Raw genomic sequence first — 16,651 nt, forward strand, 5'->3', positions numbered from 1 at the left:
TGAGGCAGGCAATGGCAAACCACCTCCAAAAGGCTGGCTTGCCTGACAATCCTTGGATTTCCTGGCTGCACTACACACACCATGTGATAAAAAAAAATCTTCTCTGGCAATAACACTCATACACACAAGAACAGTTACCCCATCCCAAAATGGAAACTGAATTCTTCTCCTGGGGGAAGCCCCAAGTTCTCTGTGCCTACCTTCCTCCAAATAAGCTATAAAGCTCACTGGAATACCTGCTCTTCCTTCCCTGTCGAAAGAACTGTTATTTACAGGTGGGAGGGAGAGGAGATTTAGACCACCATCCACCAGGATTCCTGGAACATACATTACTGCATGTGCAATGGCTGTGCCACAGGGATTCAAACTGGTGAGAGTGCTGAGACACATTTGTGTCTAGAGGACCAAAATACAAGGTAATATCATGGAGGCTTCCTACATTTGACACGTGTGGGTTGACTCATAGAATCATAGAGCTGGAAGGGACCTCCTGGGTCATCTAGTCCAACCCCCTCCATTGTGCAGGACACTCACAACCCTATCACTCATCTACTGTAACCTGCCACCACAGAATCAGCCTCTCTGTCAGATGGCTATCTAGCCTCTGTTTAAAAATGTCCAAAGATGGAGAACCCACCACCTCCTGAGGAAGCCTGTTCCAGTGAGAAACCGCTCTGTCAGGAACTTCTTCTGGATGTTTAGCTCCTCAGGTGACTCCTTTCCAAGCATTAGCTGTGGAATTAACAATGGCAGCATACCTCATTGAGACTGCTAGGTGTCCGTGGTATCAGTATATTGCAGTTAGCAGAGGAGGCATGCATGTAAGAGCTATTTAATTATTTGCACCTTACAGTAGTATCCTTTTCCTTTAAGGAGCACACATTAATACCAGCACAGCAGAACCATAGGATGGATCTGACCTACCAGCAGGATACACTAAACCGGTGGTTCTCAACCTGGGGGTCGGGACCCCTTTGGGGGGTCGAACGGCCCTTTCACAGGGGTCATGGCAGGCCAAGCAGCTTGTCCAGGGGAGGGGCGCCATCCACACAACAGCCTTGTGGGGTAGATCAAGATAGAGCGTTTGTCTGTCTGGAGCAGAGGGAAAAGAGCGAAATCGGCATGGTGGGACAAGAGGCAGAATTGAACTGAGAAACCCTGGGAAATGACCAATTTATATACAGTCATGAACAATGGATCTTCACGCCATTCGTCAGTTTCAGTCTCACTTCTGTGAAAGAAGCCTTGCATCATTTTATGGTTGGGGGGGGGGGGTCACCACAACATAAGGAACTGTATTAAAGGGTTGTGGCATTAGGAAGGTGAGAACCACTGAACTAAAGTAATCATTCAGATCCATTTGAGCTGAACAATCAGGATTATGTAGTATTTAATGCAGGTATTTACTCTGTAAAACAAATCAAAAAGCCAGGCAGCATTTTACAAGGAATACTTTTAGGGTATTAGGGATTTCAAAAAATTACGGAGATGTATATATAAAACAAGAAAGCCTTCAACTATACCATGACCTCACCAGTTGTGAAAGCCAAGTTCATGGCAACATTGTGGAACTGAACCAAAAAACTGGAAAAGTCCCCCTGATTCAAATAAACTGGGATTCTTTCATTTTCCTCACTGAAAGTAATCTGTATCTGCCTATTAGACTTTAGATTAAGGGAAAGGAGCTCTCACAAAACACTTGTTAATGAGAAACAAGCTAAGTGATGTAATGTTCAGAAGATGCTTTTAAGTGGGCAACACAATTCATATGGAGCTCCTGAAACCAACTAAAAGAGCCATGACATACAGGAAGCAGGGGGGGGGGGGACAAAGTGTGAGGAACCACAATGGCACATCACAAAAGTGATTCTGAAAGTCATGCTGCAAATAGATTAGAAAGTTCAACATGAACTTTGCAGTTTCCTGGTCACACAGCATACAACCTTCTTTTAAATAAAAAGTGTCCTCTTTCTACTCCAAGGAGTAGTCAAGATTGCCTTTGTAATCTGAAGCGAAAACAACAGGTTGCCTCTTATAAATCTATTACTATTACTATCACTATCACTATTATCCGGCTCGTGGCGGGTTACAGATATCCGGCAAAAACCCGTTAAAACCTCCATTAAAAGGACACAAAAACCCAAGACACAATCCCAAGACACAAAAACCCAAGATCACAATAGAAAAGAGAACATGGCAGAATATTAAATTAATGACACAGTTTTCCTCCACAGCAACATGCTTCTTCTGCCACAGAAGGGATCTGCTGCTAGCAGAAGGAATGAAGATCCAGCCCAGTATTTGTTGTTAATGTCCATAGCATCAACTATGGACATCCCTGCCCATAAAAACTGCAACAGAGGAAGCAAAAGAAAAAAATATATATATACAAAAATGTTAGTTTCAAAGATTCTAGAAAACATAACCGTTTGGAGCCTAAACTTCTAATCTAAATCTAACCTAAATCTGCTAATCTAATCCAGTGGTTTCAACCTTCCCGCCACCATGACCCCTGCCACTGTGACGGTAGCAACCCAAAGGGGGTCGTTGGGTTGCGTGCTCTGGTGCGCTGCCAATCATGGAAGACCGAGGCAGTCAGTGCTGTAGCCTTCCATGATCAGCAGCGCACTGGAGCACACAACCCTACAACCCCCTTTGAGTTGCCACCACCGCTGCCATTAAAGCAACAGTTCTCAACCTTCCTCTATGGGTCGCTAAGGCCGCCGCTGCCGCCACTGTGGCAGCGGCCTCAGCGATCCCCCTGAAAGGGTTGATCGACCCCCAAATTGAAAACCACTGTTCTAATCTAATCTTCTAATCTAAATATCTAATCTAATCTTCTAAATCTAAATAAATAAAGTAAAGATGAAAAAGATGTAAGCACTCTGGAAGAAGTTCCAAAAGGAAAGGAAGGAAAGAAGGCAGATTTGCCATCATCTGCCCACTCCTGGAACAGCTAAGAGTGGCCCATTCCCCATCCTTTGCCCATGTTCTGTGGAACTAAATGCTATCCCTGTGGCGGTGGTCATGGTAGTTGTGGTATGTGTGGGGGGGTATTGTATTCCTGAGTTCAGTACTTAAACATTTCAGTTTTAATCTCTTCTCCACTCTTCCCATGGTTTTAATTTTTATATTGAAAGGTGTTGGTGCTTTTTTAAAAATAAAGTCAGCTGTCTCTTAAAAATGTTGTATGCCAGGGGTATTCAACCTGTGGTCCTCCAGATGTTCATGGACTACCCCAGGCAGGGGCTCATGGGAATTGTAGTCCATGAACATATGGAGGACCACAGGTTGACTACCCCTGTTGCATGCCACTCTGGTTAAGAAGCAGGAAGAAGATGCAACACAGGCATGTAAGAATTCACTCGGCATTTTAAAATCTTTATTTAATAAATGTTTCTCTGTGTGACTGCTATAATACAGAAAGACTTTTAAATTGCAGGACGATGATCGCCTGAAACTGGAACATTGGTCTCACCAAAATACCATCACTTAAACTCTGCACCAATGCAAATCTGGCCAGGACTACTCTGCCAGAAACCCTTAGCCACTGTCAGGTGTCTTCTCCAGCCTTGCTATCCAAAACTGAACCTGCTACTCTGAAGCATACGCTTTATGACTAATCAAAATCCCTACACAAAATTAAGTGTGGGGGAAAATTGATTAATCATACGGTTACATCAGTTTACACTTGGTTACTCACATTGCTTAACATCTCAAACCATTCCCAGGGCATTCCTATGAATGACATAGTAAGGCAACTGGACATATAGGTCTTCGTAATCATAAAATGACATACATAGATTAGCTGCATAATAAAAAACCTGTTTACGCTAACTGAGGTCAGTAGGACTACTCCCTTGTACACACAGAGAACCAATGTTTTAATCTCAGAAGCAGTCCTGCTGAAATTTTGTACAGATATATCTTTCTGCATAATCAAGGCGTTTTCTGTTCATGCCAGCTTCAAGCCTATTAAATACAGCCATCTTTATTATGCTTGATCATTGTGGGAACTTCCGTGAGAGGGTTAGAAATGCACTTAACCAAAAAAAAAAAAAAGATTTTGACATCGCCTCAACAAAACAGAAAGCATACTAAAGACATCAGAACAAAAAACAGGCCCACACAGCAGTTTGTCTGCTCAGTTTAAAAGACATTCTCAATCAATTCACTTTAGAATGCACTCTCATATGCTTTTAGCTACCACAAAAAAGCAGGCTGTTCTTGAAACACCAGCCACTAAAGTATACAAAGGCAAATATTTTGCTCTCCTTGTAGTAGTTTTTAAGACCTGAATGCACTTTTAAAAGTTCACTAAACAGCAAGTCGACTAATCTCAGTTGGTTCTCAGTTATTTCCCAGGACTTCTCTACCTAAGCAGAAAGAACTTCACAGGGCACTCTTAAAAATAGCAACGATTTGTCAGTAGGGTTTTCCAGTAAACATCAGTCACTAAACCACTATTGGGAGGAGTGAAAGTAATTCGTACTTCTTACCAGTACTGGGGGCGTGGGGGGCTCAAAGCAGAAGACGACCACATCACATATTTGCTTTCCACCCTTTACAAGATGCTCTACTCTAGAACAGCAAAGCACCTCTTAACAACATTCACAAGAAGAGGAAGCCTTGCCAACCTGTTCCCCCTTGCCATGCCTAGGCATCCTGCAAGTTTTATCTTCATATACCAGCTCCCTCGCTCTCCCACTAAGGACAACATACTCCCAAGCGCAGGTTGGGACTGCAGCCAAACAGACTGCATGCCAAGCGCGCATCACCAGCTGGCAGGCTCCAATCCAAGCCTGGCAAAAGCTCCAAAAACAAACAAACAAAAAAATGCAAGCAAGCATTAGCGATCCCGTTCTCATTTTCTCTTTAATGCTCTGAAAGGATAAAGAGCAGAAATGACAAATCAAATATCAAAACACTTCAATCGGTCGGGAGAAGGCAGAATAGAAATCTTGTAATAATAATAATTAATAATAATAATAAATCGTTGGGGCCCGCCCCTTTAAATCCCTGCAAATAGTGGTTCCAATCCCGAGTAGACTGCCGGGAGGGAGGGAAGGGGGAAGAGGTAAACCGCTGGAATTCTGTCAAATCCAAATGCATCAGACGAAGTGAGCTCGGACCCAAGCAAGCTTGTGCTGGAATGAATTTCGTTCAGTCCTTCAAGTGACGATGGACCCTTGTTTGGTTTAGTCAAAAGTTGTAGCAGTTGTTGTGGTCTCTTCTCTCCCCCCCCCCCCCGCCCATTTCACTCCAACGGGGCAGAAGTGGTGGCGGCTAAAAAAAAAAACAAAAATGCAAAGCGAGCAGAGCCCTTCCTCTCCGCCCCCCCCCCCCAAACCCTCAAATATGTGCAAGTCACTTTAAACCCCCAAACAGTTTGCAGGCAACGCAGGCGAACGTCCCACCCAGCGCCCTTCCTCCACGTACCCCCAACCCCTCCCCTCCCCAGGACAGCATCCCCCTGCTCCGGGGCTACCTCGCCTCATAAGACGACGCCCCCCGGCGGAGGGGCGAGCCCGGGAGGAGAGCCTGCGTGGCCGCCGCCCCCCTTCTTGCCAGCAGCGCCTCGCTCCTTCCTCAGGGTTGTTGTGCGGATGTCGCGGCGGCTGTCCCGCCCGTTCCTCCCTAGCGGCCAGGAGGACCAGCTAGGAGGAGGCTGCGAGGGAGGGCGAAGACGAGCGAGAGGCAAGAGACAGAGCGGCCCGGGAGCGGCGGCCGCGCAGGCGCACGAGCGACTTTGAAAAAGGCGCGCCCGACATGCCAACGGGGAAAATGACAAGCAGTGATGGGGGGGGGGGGGGGGAAGGGACGAGAGCGGCTGTGGTGGAAACTGACAGGGGGGCGGGAAAGTCCCGAGGCACGCGCGTTTTAGCCGCCCCCGCTTTCTCGCGCCGCTTTCCCCCTCCCCACGAGCGCCGCTCTCAGGTTCCGCCCTCGGGATTGTGGAGCGAATCAAAGGAGAGCCGCGCCGCTCCTTTGCCCCCCCCCCCCCGCCGCCACGCGTCCTCGGGACAGGGGATTTTCCCGGACACTGGGCATAGAGGTTGTGCGCGAGTTGTGACATCACTTCTGAGTTGCCAGCAGAGGACTGCCATCCCTACCATCGTCCAACTACTGCATCTGTCATCACCTCTATCTGATTTAATTATTTCAACACTCTTCTTGAAAACAGTGGCCTTTGGTACAGAATAAGGTTGCAAGTTCTCCAGATGGTCATCTTGATCATCTTGAGATTCATTATGATAGCGGAAGGAAGGAAGTTGAAAGATCTGTCCAGGAAGGAAGGAAGGGAGGGAGTATAAACTGACTTCTGAAGGAAGGAAGGAAGGAACCATTTCTATTGTACTTTGCAGATCTTTGGTTTCTGATTTTTGTTTTAAAGTGTGACTTCGACTAGCACAGCCTTTCTCAACTTTTTTACCACCAAAAAAACCCTGAAACATATTTCAGGCTTTAAGAAACCCTAGAAGTGTGATCATGCAAAATATGGTTGCCCATCAGCGTCCCCTCCTCTCCCCATCCCCTCCAGGCCCATCGGCCATTTGGGGGGGGGAGGTAAACTTGACCATATATGGTCATATCCCCTGATAAATGTTTAACAAATTTTAAAAAATTAAACCCTCACTCAAGCCCAGGGGGACTTTGTCAGCATTAAAAAATGTCCTGAAAAAGTCAGCTTATACTTGACTATATACAGTACTCCCACCCATTTGGGAAACCCTATCAGGGTTGCCAAGAATCCCCAGAGTTTCACCAAACCCTGGTTGAAAAAGCCTGGACTACAGCCTTAGAGATTAATTCTCTTCCAAGAAGCAGTCACATTGATTTATAAGTAGCTTACAAGTGTGAAAGTTTTACTATCCAATCCTTCTGAGATAATGTTGAAAATCTGTCCAGAAGAGCAAGAAACATAACAGGTAATAGGAATTATAAGAAACATCACAAAGAACCTCTAATTCTTTACTTCTGCTGAGATTTTGATTTGCATTCATTTCATATCAGTGTGGGATAATCCTAAACCTGCTATGTGTATGAATATTGGGCCCATGTGGATCTTTCACAAATGGACAACATCAAGTGGGAAAGTCAGATGCAAGTGGTACAACCAATAGGGCTCTTGTCGTCACATATCGCATAGCTGCATAGGATTGTGCTACTGAAAAGTACTAATCAGAGCACCTACATTTCTTTCACTCACAGAATTCCTCAATCAAGAGAGTCACCTTGAATACAGGATGAACCTCTACAGGCCTAAAACATTGCTGTATGCTATTCTACTGCCTATGGTCTATTGACGATGCTTGAAATTGTCTACAGGCTAAGCTTGAGGAGGATCACTATAATTAGACAAGCTCCATGTTCCCATGAGGAATACATTGAATAAGTTCTGCAGGTCAATTATATACCATTCTTTCTTCTATGAATTCAGGATAGCTTGTCTGAGTCTCTTGTAGTGCTCTGAGCTAGATTTAAGGCCAGTAGCAATTTAGCTTATACCCTGGAAATCCTGATCTTCATCTGACAGGGATGAAGGGAGTGCTGACTCTCCAAAGCTTGCACCCCCAAAATCTTGTGGATCATTCTTTTTCTTCTATTCTTGTTCATTTCATGTAGTGATCTTGAACAGCTGAAATCTTGTTGATCTCTAAGGCACTACTAAACTCAAGACTACCTGCATACCAACATGGATGCCCTCTGAAACTACCTCAGGATTCTCTCACTGATGAGATCCACATTTGCTTAAATTATAGGCAATTCCAGACCATTAATTAGGCCTCAGTAGCATTTTTGACCTTTTGACCATGGAGGTGTCTCTGTAATAATTTTTCAGGCTTCGAGGAGTCCCGGAAGTGATGTCAGCTAGCCATGCTTCCTTGGCATGTCCCCCAGAAGTGACATAACTCCAGAAGTGACAGGCAGGCTCGAGGAGGACTGAGTGGGGGAAAGACAGCAGGCAGTTTAAGGCAGGAGTAGGCATACAGGCGCCTAAACCATGAAAAATCTCATTCATACTTGGAGGGGGGGAGAAATGGAAGTGGCTGGTTCCCTAGCTTTGTGGCTGAATCCAGTTAGGCAGGAGGGGAAAGGACAAAGACCCCCTCTACAGCCCCCACAGAACCCCAGGAGTCTGTGGACTCCTGGTTGGGAATCCCTGGTATAAGATACTATATCATTACACTCAACATCCAGCCCCAGCTTAAGGATTCACGAGGCCCATAGCATCAGTAGGGTTGTGCACTTCGGTGTAGTTCAGCTGCTTCGGCTATCACCGAAGCCCGAGGTGGCCAGTGCCATGGCACAGAGAGTGGCATGCCAGCCAGCGGCCACACACAGGCGCAGAGCTCTGCGCCCGCGTGTGGCAGCTGGCTGGCGCGCCATTACCACCACCCCTCTCCACCCCGTGGCGCTGGCCTCCTATGCGCCGCTTCAGGCTTCGATGATCACCGAGGCAGCCAACCGCATTGAAGCACACAACCCTATATCAGATTCAATTTAAATTTGCAGGGCCCATAGCATTACAGCCAGTTTAAGGATTTGCAGGGCCTTAGCAGTACACAACGGATGGAAGTACAATACCCCAATAGGTAAGGGCCCTTCACACTTGCAGCTTGTGGTCCACACACATGCTCATTCATGTGGCACACAAGCTGTGTAAGTATGAAGACCCCAGTGAGCCAATCAGAACACTGGAGGAGATAATTTGAAAAATATCAGGAAGTTCCTCATGAAACTATGCCAAATATACATATCCTCCAACTCCCTCAGGACACTCTATATATTCTGTTTAATGATGCACACTGCAGATCTTGCATATTCCAATAGATTTTAATTTAGGAAATTTGTGACATGGTGTAATTGACTGACCTTGGATAAATCATTGACTTTTAACCTTAGTAACCCACTGGTGCAGTAGAAACTTTGGAATACTGTATCGCAGGACTGCTATGACAAATAAATACAGATTGTAAAAGACATTGCAATTTGACAGAGGCATTAAAAGAACAGAAGCAGAGCTGCAGGTGTTCCTTCTAGGAATGGATGACCAATCTTAATCAAAGGTCCTCATATAATTTATTTCCATATCAAAAGGAAATACATAGGTATCCTTCGAGAACAAGTTCAGATCTAGAAAAAGATGGCATAGGGTTTACAAATAAGTGTTAGGGAACAAGATGAGGATCAAAATTGTAGAAGGGGGGGAGAAACAGAACAAGATGTGAGCCAATAGGGCAAATAGTAGACCAGCAGGTTCCAGAAATCCAGTCAAAAGTCAACCTGGTTAAAAATATATATGGACGATATATATGGACTCAGTATTTATTTCAGTGCTTACTTCAGACCAGCACAACTACCCACCTGAAGTTAGTTTTGAGTTCAGTGGCACTGTTATGTATGCAGCTAACAATCATACGGAGGACCACGCTTGAGGACCGAGGTAGGATTGAAGCTAGCGCAGTACCCAATCAATAGGCTGCAAGGATCCCCACTGCGGGATGCAATGGTTTTGAATCAACCATCTGGGATTGGGCCACTTGTGTACGGCCACAGGTAAACCCTTTTCTCCTTAATTTTATATATTGTGGGATGGGGGGGGTGTTTCCTCAGTGCAGTCTTGATACAAATTGTATTATGTTCTAGTACCAATAAAGAGCTACAACGATTCCAGTGTCTGTGAGTCATTGACCCACAAAATCCACCACAGATCTAACAGGCACCTTAAAGCCCCACAATACTTTCAGAGTAAAAGAAAAAGAGTTGGTTCTTATATGCCACTTTTCTCTACCAGAAGGAGTCTCAAAGCAGCATACAATCGCCTTCCCTTTCCAGAGTCAATGTTTCCTTTGTAAGATAAAGAGATGTACCCCCCTGCCCCAGACTGAAAGTTCTAGATTTTAAAGATGTTGTTAAGTCATGTTGCTCTAATAAAGGGACCGCTGTCAATTAGGTATTCTTTGCTGATGATCTGGTGCCCTCTTCTGTCATGATGATATAACTATCCACTTGTATCTCCAAAATATCTGAAGAAGTGTGCTTGCACACAAAAGCTTATCTCTTGAATAAAACTTTGTTAGTCTTAAAGGTGCCACTGGACTCCAGCTTTGTTCTGCTGCATCGTATCAACACTACTACCCACCTGAACCCACTTAATATCTGAAAGGTATGAAGAAGGACTTCTAAACCTGCATCTGCAGAGCTTCTTTGATTATGTTAAATCTAGGGGTTGCTAGTGATGCCATGGTGCTCCTTCTGGTGGGGATGGGAATCGTTGTTCCCTTTGTTCACTATCTCAATTTATTCTGTGTATGTGAGGTCACTGCCTGATATCAGGGGACCATTGCCTCATCTTCTCATTTTGGTTGGCTGCATCCATGTATGCCATTCACAGGGGAATTGGTGGCATGCTGCTATCTGATAGATGCATGTCAGCAGGGTTGCTATGGTCTGCAGGAGAGTCGGTGTGGTGTAGAGGTTAAGAGTGGCGGCTTCTAATCTGGCAAGCCTGATTTGAGTCCTTGCTCCAGCTGGGTGACCTTGGGCTCATCACAGCCCTGATAGTGCTGTTCTGACCAAGCAGGAATATCAGGGCTCTCTCAGCCTCACCTACCACACAGGGTGTTTGTTGTGGGGATAGGAAGGGAAGGTAATGGTAAGCTGCTTTGAGACTCCTTTTAGTAACGTGGGGTATAAAGCCAACTCTTCTTCTTCGGTGTAATCACTATGCTTTCTGAATCTTGGAGAGAGGTATTTCTGCTAATTTATCCTCTTCAGAATAGCCGCTGGGCCAATTTTTAGAATAGGGATGCAAGTTGTACAGCAGCAGTCCCCAACCTTTTTGCAGTTGAGGACCGCCTCCGGGGGTGGGGAGACCCACCGGCCTGGGCGTCGTGCACACGCAGCAGCTGCGTGCAAACACGCATGCACAGTTGCCACGCATGAACGTTTGCGCCAGCAGGGGTGGCGCTAATGCACATGCTCAGAGTTGCCCCGCATGCCGCGTTTGCACCAGCAGGGGGCGCAAATGCACATGCGCGGCAACTCCATGCTTGCACATTTGCATCCACCGCACCTGCCTCTTCCCCCCCCTCTCGCAGCGAGAAGCTTGCCCGGCCGCTTCAGCAGCCGCTTCACTCGCGGCCTGGCGAGCTTCTCATTGTGGGGGGGGGGAGAGGCAGGTGCGGCCGCTGGCTGCAGACCAGGGGCTGCGGACCGGGGGTTGACGACCCCCATTGTACAGAACAAATGTACAAACAGGCCATGCACAGCTGAGGTTAATGTGCCAGCGTAGGATTTGGGAGACCCATGTTCAATTCCCTACTGTACCAAGGAAGCTGGGCCAGTCAAACACTCTTAGCCAGGAGGGTTTTCACTTTAGCTCGCTGCAATGTACTTCAGCTGTACTTGAAGGGAGATCTAAGAAAATTCCTTATGCTGAAAGGAAGTGACTCTGTGGCTCTGGTCAAATAGAAACCATGGAAGATATCTTTCTTCACTGTCAATATTATAATGATATACGTAAGTTCCATTTTTATTTCATCGTTGTTATATAGAGTCACAAGGCGTTCAGGTCAATTTTATACCTTCTTATTGCTCATAGATACAAGTTATGCTATAATGTATAGTGTCACCAAGTTCTGTGCCGCAGCCATGAAAATTCAACGGAAGGTGACTAACACCTAATTGATTCAGAGAGTTGTGATCAGAATAATGTCCTATATATATATTCTAATTTATGCTTTTAGCAGCTTTATGGTGATGGGCTGGTAAGCATCTTCAAGGCCATACGCAGTCAGGGCCCAGTGTACCTGAGGGACTGACTTTCTGCCTACACCCTTCAAAGAGCTTTGCACTTGGCCACCTCCAAACTGGCTAGCGATCTCTGGCTCAAGAGAAGCCTGCTTGACTTCAGCCTAGTGGAAAGAGCTCTCGGAGGAGATCAGGGCCCTAACAAAGCTAAAACAGTTTCGCAGGGCCTGCAAAAGGGAGCTCCTCCGCCAGGCATTTGTTTGAGGTCTACCAGAATCAGCAACATCTGCTGGGCCCCTGAACCTCCCTCCTAGGAATCCATGCACCTGAACTGAACCATGGACCTGTTTGATTGTTATCCTTGTTTAAATTGTTACCTTCTGTTATTATTATTACCATTGCTGTATTTCTATTTGACACACACAAAAATTGTTGTGACACAACAATTGATGTATTGTTCTTTATGTTCCATGTCAACCGCCCAGAGCCTCAGGGAAGGGTGGTATACAAATGTAATAAATAAATAAGTAAATGAATAAATTGATGAATGAATATATAAATAAGCTATTTTATATTATTAGTAAACTAGATTTTAAGCCCATTTTATGCCATTAATAAAATGGGCGCTAGAAGTACCCCCCCCCACGGCGAGAGGGAAAGTCTGCAGAGTGGGTGGGGACGGCTTGGAGCGGCTGTGAGAGGCAGGCGAGGGCGTGGATGGGGCTGCAGAAGAATGTTGGGCTCCCGATGCCGGTAGGCTTCAGCGGGGCCGGGCTTGAGAGGGTCTTACCTCGCGGCTGCGGAGGGCGCGGTGGGGGCAGGGCTGGCGTCGGCCGGCCATCTTCGTGGGCAGGCGTCGGCGGCGGGAAGATGGAGGCCGCAGCGGAGGGCGGCCATGTCCGATGGCGTGTTAGCGAGGGCGCCGGGGCAGGCTCTGAGCTGGGGGCGGAGGCGCTTGACGGCGGCGTTTCGGCTGGCGGCCGCATCGTCGGTGTCCTGCCGCTCGCAATCCTTGCAAGCGGCAAGTCGGGCGCTGGAGCGGCAAGTCGGGCGCTGGGGCTTGGGGGCGGGCTGGGAAGGGGACGGCCGGCGGCGGAGCAGCGTAGTCGTGGTGGGGGTGAGAAGGTCGCGGAAGGGGCTCGTCAGCGCCGTGGCAGCAGGGCCGGGAAAGGAGCAGGGCCGCCGCGTCTTTGACGCAGCCAGGCCCACCCACGGCCCGGGGCACTTCTAAGCCTTATCTCGGCCGGCGGAAGCCGCTCCGCCGGCCGAGAGAAGGCGGCCAGGCCCACCCGCCCCCCGAGGCTCTCCCAAGTGTTCTCCCGGCCGCCGGAGCGGCCTCGCGGCGTCTATGACGCCGCGAGGCCGCTCCGGCAGCCGGGAGAAGGCAGCGCGGCCGGCCGCTCACCTGTGGCTGTGCGGGTGAAGCAGGCAATGGGGAGCCGCGCTTCGCGCGGCTCCCCATTGCCTGCTTCGGGCGGGATGGACACTTGGAGGGGCCAATTAGGAGCCGCTTCGCGGCTCCTGATTGGCCCCTCCGAGTTTTTATCCCGGACCGGTCCCGCCCTAACTCCTCCCCACTACCCCTTACTCTTTTATACAGTCCGTGGCGCCCGTGGCGCCATGGGCTGTGTACAGATGGCGCCCGTGGCGCCACGGGCTGTGTACAGATGTATGCTTTTAGCTGTACTATGCTTTTTGCTGTCTGATCCTTAACTGTTTTGTAACTGATTGATTGATAATTTTTACTCTGCTGGTCTATGACCGTAATAAAGATCTGACTGACACTCTTAGACTAATCCACCTCGCAGGGATATTGCAAGGATAAAGTAGAGAGCCAGTGTGGTATAGTGGTTAAGATGCAGTGACTTCTAATCCGGCAAGCCAGATTTCACAGAATCATAGAATCATAGAGTTGGAAAGGGCCATACAGGCCATCTAGTCCAACCCCCTGCTCAACGTAGGATCAGCCCAAAGCATCCTAAAGCATCCAAGAAAAGTGTGTATCCAACCTTTGCTTGAAGACTGCCAGTGAGGGGGAGCTCACCACCTCCTTAGGCAGCCTATTCCACTGCTGAACTACTTTGACTGTGAATTTCCCCTCCCTGATATCTAGCCTAAATCGTTGTACTTGTAGTTTAAACCCATTACTGGGTTTGATTCCATGCTCTCCCACATGCAGCCAGCTTGCGCTCGCCACAGCACTGATAGAACTGATCTGACCAAGCAGGAATATAAGGGCTGTCTCAGCCTCACCTACCCCACAGGGTGTCTGTTGTGAGAAGAAGAAAGAGAAGGTGATTGTAAGCTGCTTTGAGACTCCTTCGGGTAGAGAAAAGCAGCATAAAAAACAACTGTTCTTCTATTGCTGTTGCTGCTTTGAATCCCCATGCAGGAGATAGGTGATATATAAATGAAGTAAATAAATGAATAAAACCAATTGATGTCTTATTTTTGCCTCTAATCTAAAGTGCTTTAGAATACATCTGAAACAACAGATGTCCAGATACATCGAAAATCTCAACCTTTCCTTATAACGCTATGAATGCTTGACAAGTTTACATGTTCTCATCCCTGTACTTTATCTTTTGAAGGACAAAGGTTCTCTGCAATCAGCAGTGGTGCCACATACCTGGTTACACCCATCTGCCAGGCAACTAAGATTAATTACGCCTGCAAATACATAAGCAGCTTGGAGTGAGGCCACTGTAGGCAGCCCTGGACAAAAAGAACAATATTGATCTGGTTTTAACGTGACTGGTTACCTCAAGAACGTATTTTAATTGTGATGAAGAGACCACAGTATAGAGCACCTTAGCATATTCACTAGGTAGTCCTACTCCAATACTACCAGTGGCTCTCTAGGGAGTTAAGCAAAGACCTAGCTATGTTAGATCCCTTTCCTGGAGATGCCAGGGTTTGTCCATGGTGCTGTCTGTACACACAGAACCGCGCATATCATTGAACTATAGTCCATCCATATATTTTTGTCTAAGCTAGGGTTGTCAACTTCTAGATTTATTATTTATTACTACAACTGATTTATTACTACAACTGATCTCCAGACCAGTTCCTTAGGAGGAAATGGCTGCTTTGGTCTGTGCATTATGGCAGTGGTCCCCAACCCCCGGTCCGTAGATCAGTCGGTACCGGGCTGCGGCTCCTCCTCGTGCTCCTCCCCGGCTGCTGCCTCGGGGACTACCCTGCCACTCTGCCACCGGCTCACCTTTGGTGCTCTCTGGTGGTCGCCATGGCTGGGGCTCCCCCTCGGCGTGGCACTGCAAAGCTGCTGCTGGCAGTGCCCCCCAGTGGGCGGCGGGAAGTCAGGGGTGCCGGCGGGAAAGCTAGAGGAGCAGGGGCTCAGGCAGCAGCAGCAGTGACGTCCCTTGGCAAAAGGCTACCCCCCCCCCCAGGCTTCAGTAAAATTGTCAAGCGTTGACTGGTCCCGGTGATAAAAAGGTTGGGGACCACTGCATTATGGCATTCTACTCTGCTGAGTTCCCTCCCTGTGCTCCAACCCCTAAATACCCTGGTATTTCTCAACCCAAAGTTGGCAACCCTATCTACTGTAGATCAATATTCCTGCCCTTTGAAACTGTCACTTGGTCAGACTGATTTGAGAAGAAAAATAGAGCATCTATATAGTCAGTCAACATCCTGTCATAAAAATTGATTAAAGAAGGCTAACAGCACCGTAATCTGGAGTATTCTTGCAAATCGTACAATAACGTGTCCCACTTTTACTGAGCCTTTAGAGAATTTTTGAATTTTAAGGAAGGGTAGTGGTTACCAGAATAGAATGGCTGCATGGAGGGGAATTATAACATAGGTGCCATGGGAATGGGCCAATCACAATCTGTTGAGAGGTTCCTGACTAGTCTAGTCTCATTTGATCTTGGAAGCTAAGCAGGGTCGGCCCTATTTAGAACTTGGATGGGAGACCTCCAAGGAATACCAGTGTTATGACTAAGGTTGGGAAATACCTGGAAAATTTGGAGGGTAGAGTGAGGAGTAGTTGGGATTTGGGGCACCGGGGACCTCAGTGGAGTATAACGCTACAGAGTCCACCCATGAAAGCAGTCATTTTCTCCAGGGGAACTAATCTCTGTCGTCTGGAGATGAGCTACAATTCCAGGAGGTCCCCATGGGGACTGGGATCCCTAGTCATGACCTGAAGGGAGGCAATGGCAAATTAACTCTAAACACTTCTTGCCTCCCAAACGCCATGGAGTTGCCATAAGTCAACAGTGACTGGATGGCACCTTCCACCCCCATCCAGAAATCCTAGGAGAATGTCCAGCCAAGAACTTTCCTGCCATAAAGGCAATTGCTTTATTGGGTGCTTCCTGCTGAAGCAAAGGTGGTACCTCCTGGGCTGTTCTGAAGTCACACCTGCTCCAATAGAAGTGGAGGAAAGCATTTGCCTCAGTTTCCAAAGAAAGGGGAGGATGTGCTTCCTGCTTAGTCATAGACAGAAGTTGCCAAATCTAGAGAATAAGTAAGTCTGTCTCTATGGTAAAATGAAAGGTGGATAGCCATGGCCCACCTGCCTGGGACCAGCACCGCATTTTGATAGTCAGAGAATAAGCCCAAAGTAACTCCCTTGTTTTTTATGTTTCTTTTCCATTAAAGTTTCTTAATATTTTATTCTCAATAATCTTTTTTCTCCTATAGGTGTATTGGTTTTTGGATAGCCTCATCTTTCCGGAAAACATTTGTAAGATGCTTTATCAGTGGCACCTTTTACCCATAAGGACTTCTAGGATGTATGGCTACTCTAATGCCTCCTGTTGGTTCTGTAGAGAAGGCAAATGTTATACATGTTATAGCCTTGCCAATGCATGCAGTATTTGGGAATTTTAAGGTCAGTATTATCTGATAATTTGATTGAAATGGC

The 16,651-nt window shown here is 47.1% G+C and overlaps 1 protein-coding gene across 3 annotated transcripts in view; it reads right to left on the reverse strand.

Moving 5' to 3' along the window:
* Window positions 1-5,688, reverse strand: part of RABGAP1L (RAB GTPase activating protein 1 like) — a 218,735-nt gene extending 213,047 nt beyond the window's left edge. Inside the window, exon 1 of one of the 3 annotated variants that reach the window (XM_077332520.1) lies at window positions 5,494-5,675. In XM_077332520.1, coding sequence (XP_077188635.1) covers window positions 5,494-5,498 — 5 coding nt within the window. In that variant the 5' untranslated portion in view covers window positions 5,499-5,675. Of the gene's footprint in view, window positions 1-5,488 lie in introns of all 3 variants that reach the window. The other 2 variants (XM_077332521.1, XM_077332522.1) reach the window with 2 other exon arrangements.
* Window positions 5,689-16,651: the final 10,963 nt, after the last annotated feature.

The sequence above is a fragment of the Paroedura picta genome, chromosome 4, assembly GCF_049243985.1.
Source record: "Paroedura picta isolate Pp20150507F chromosome 4, Ppicta_v3.0, whole genome shotgun sequence".
In the NCBI taxonomy this organism is placed as follows: Eukaryota; Metazoa; Chordata; class Lepidosauria; order Squamata; family Gekkonidae; genus Paroedura; species Paroedura picta.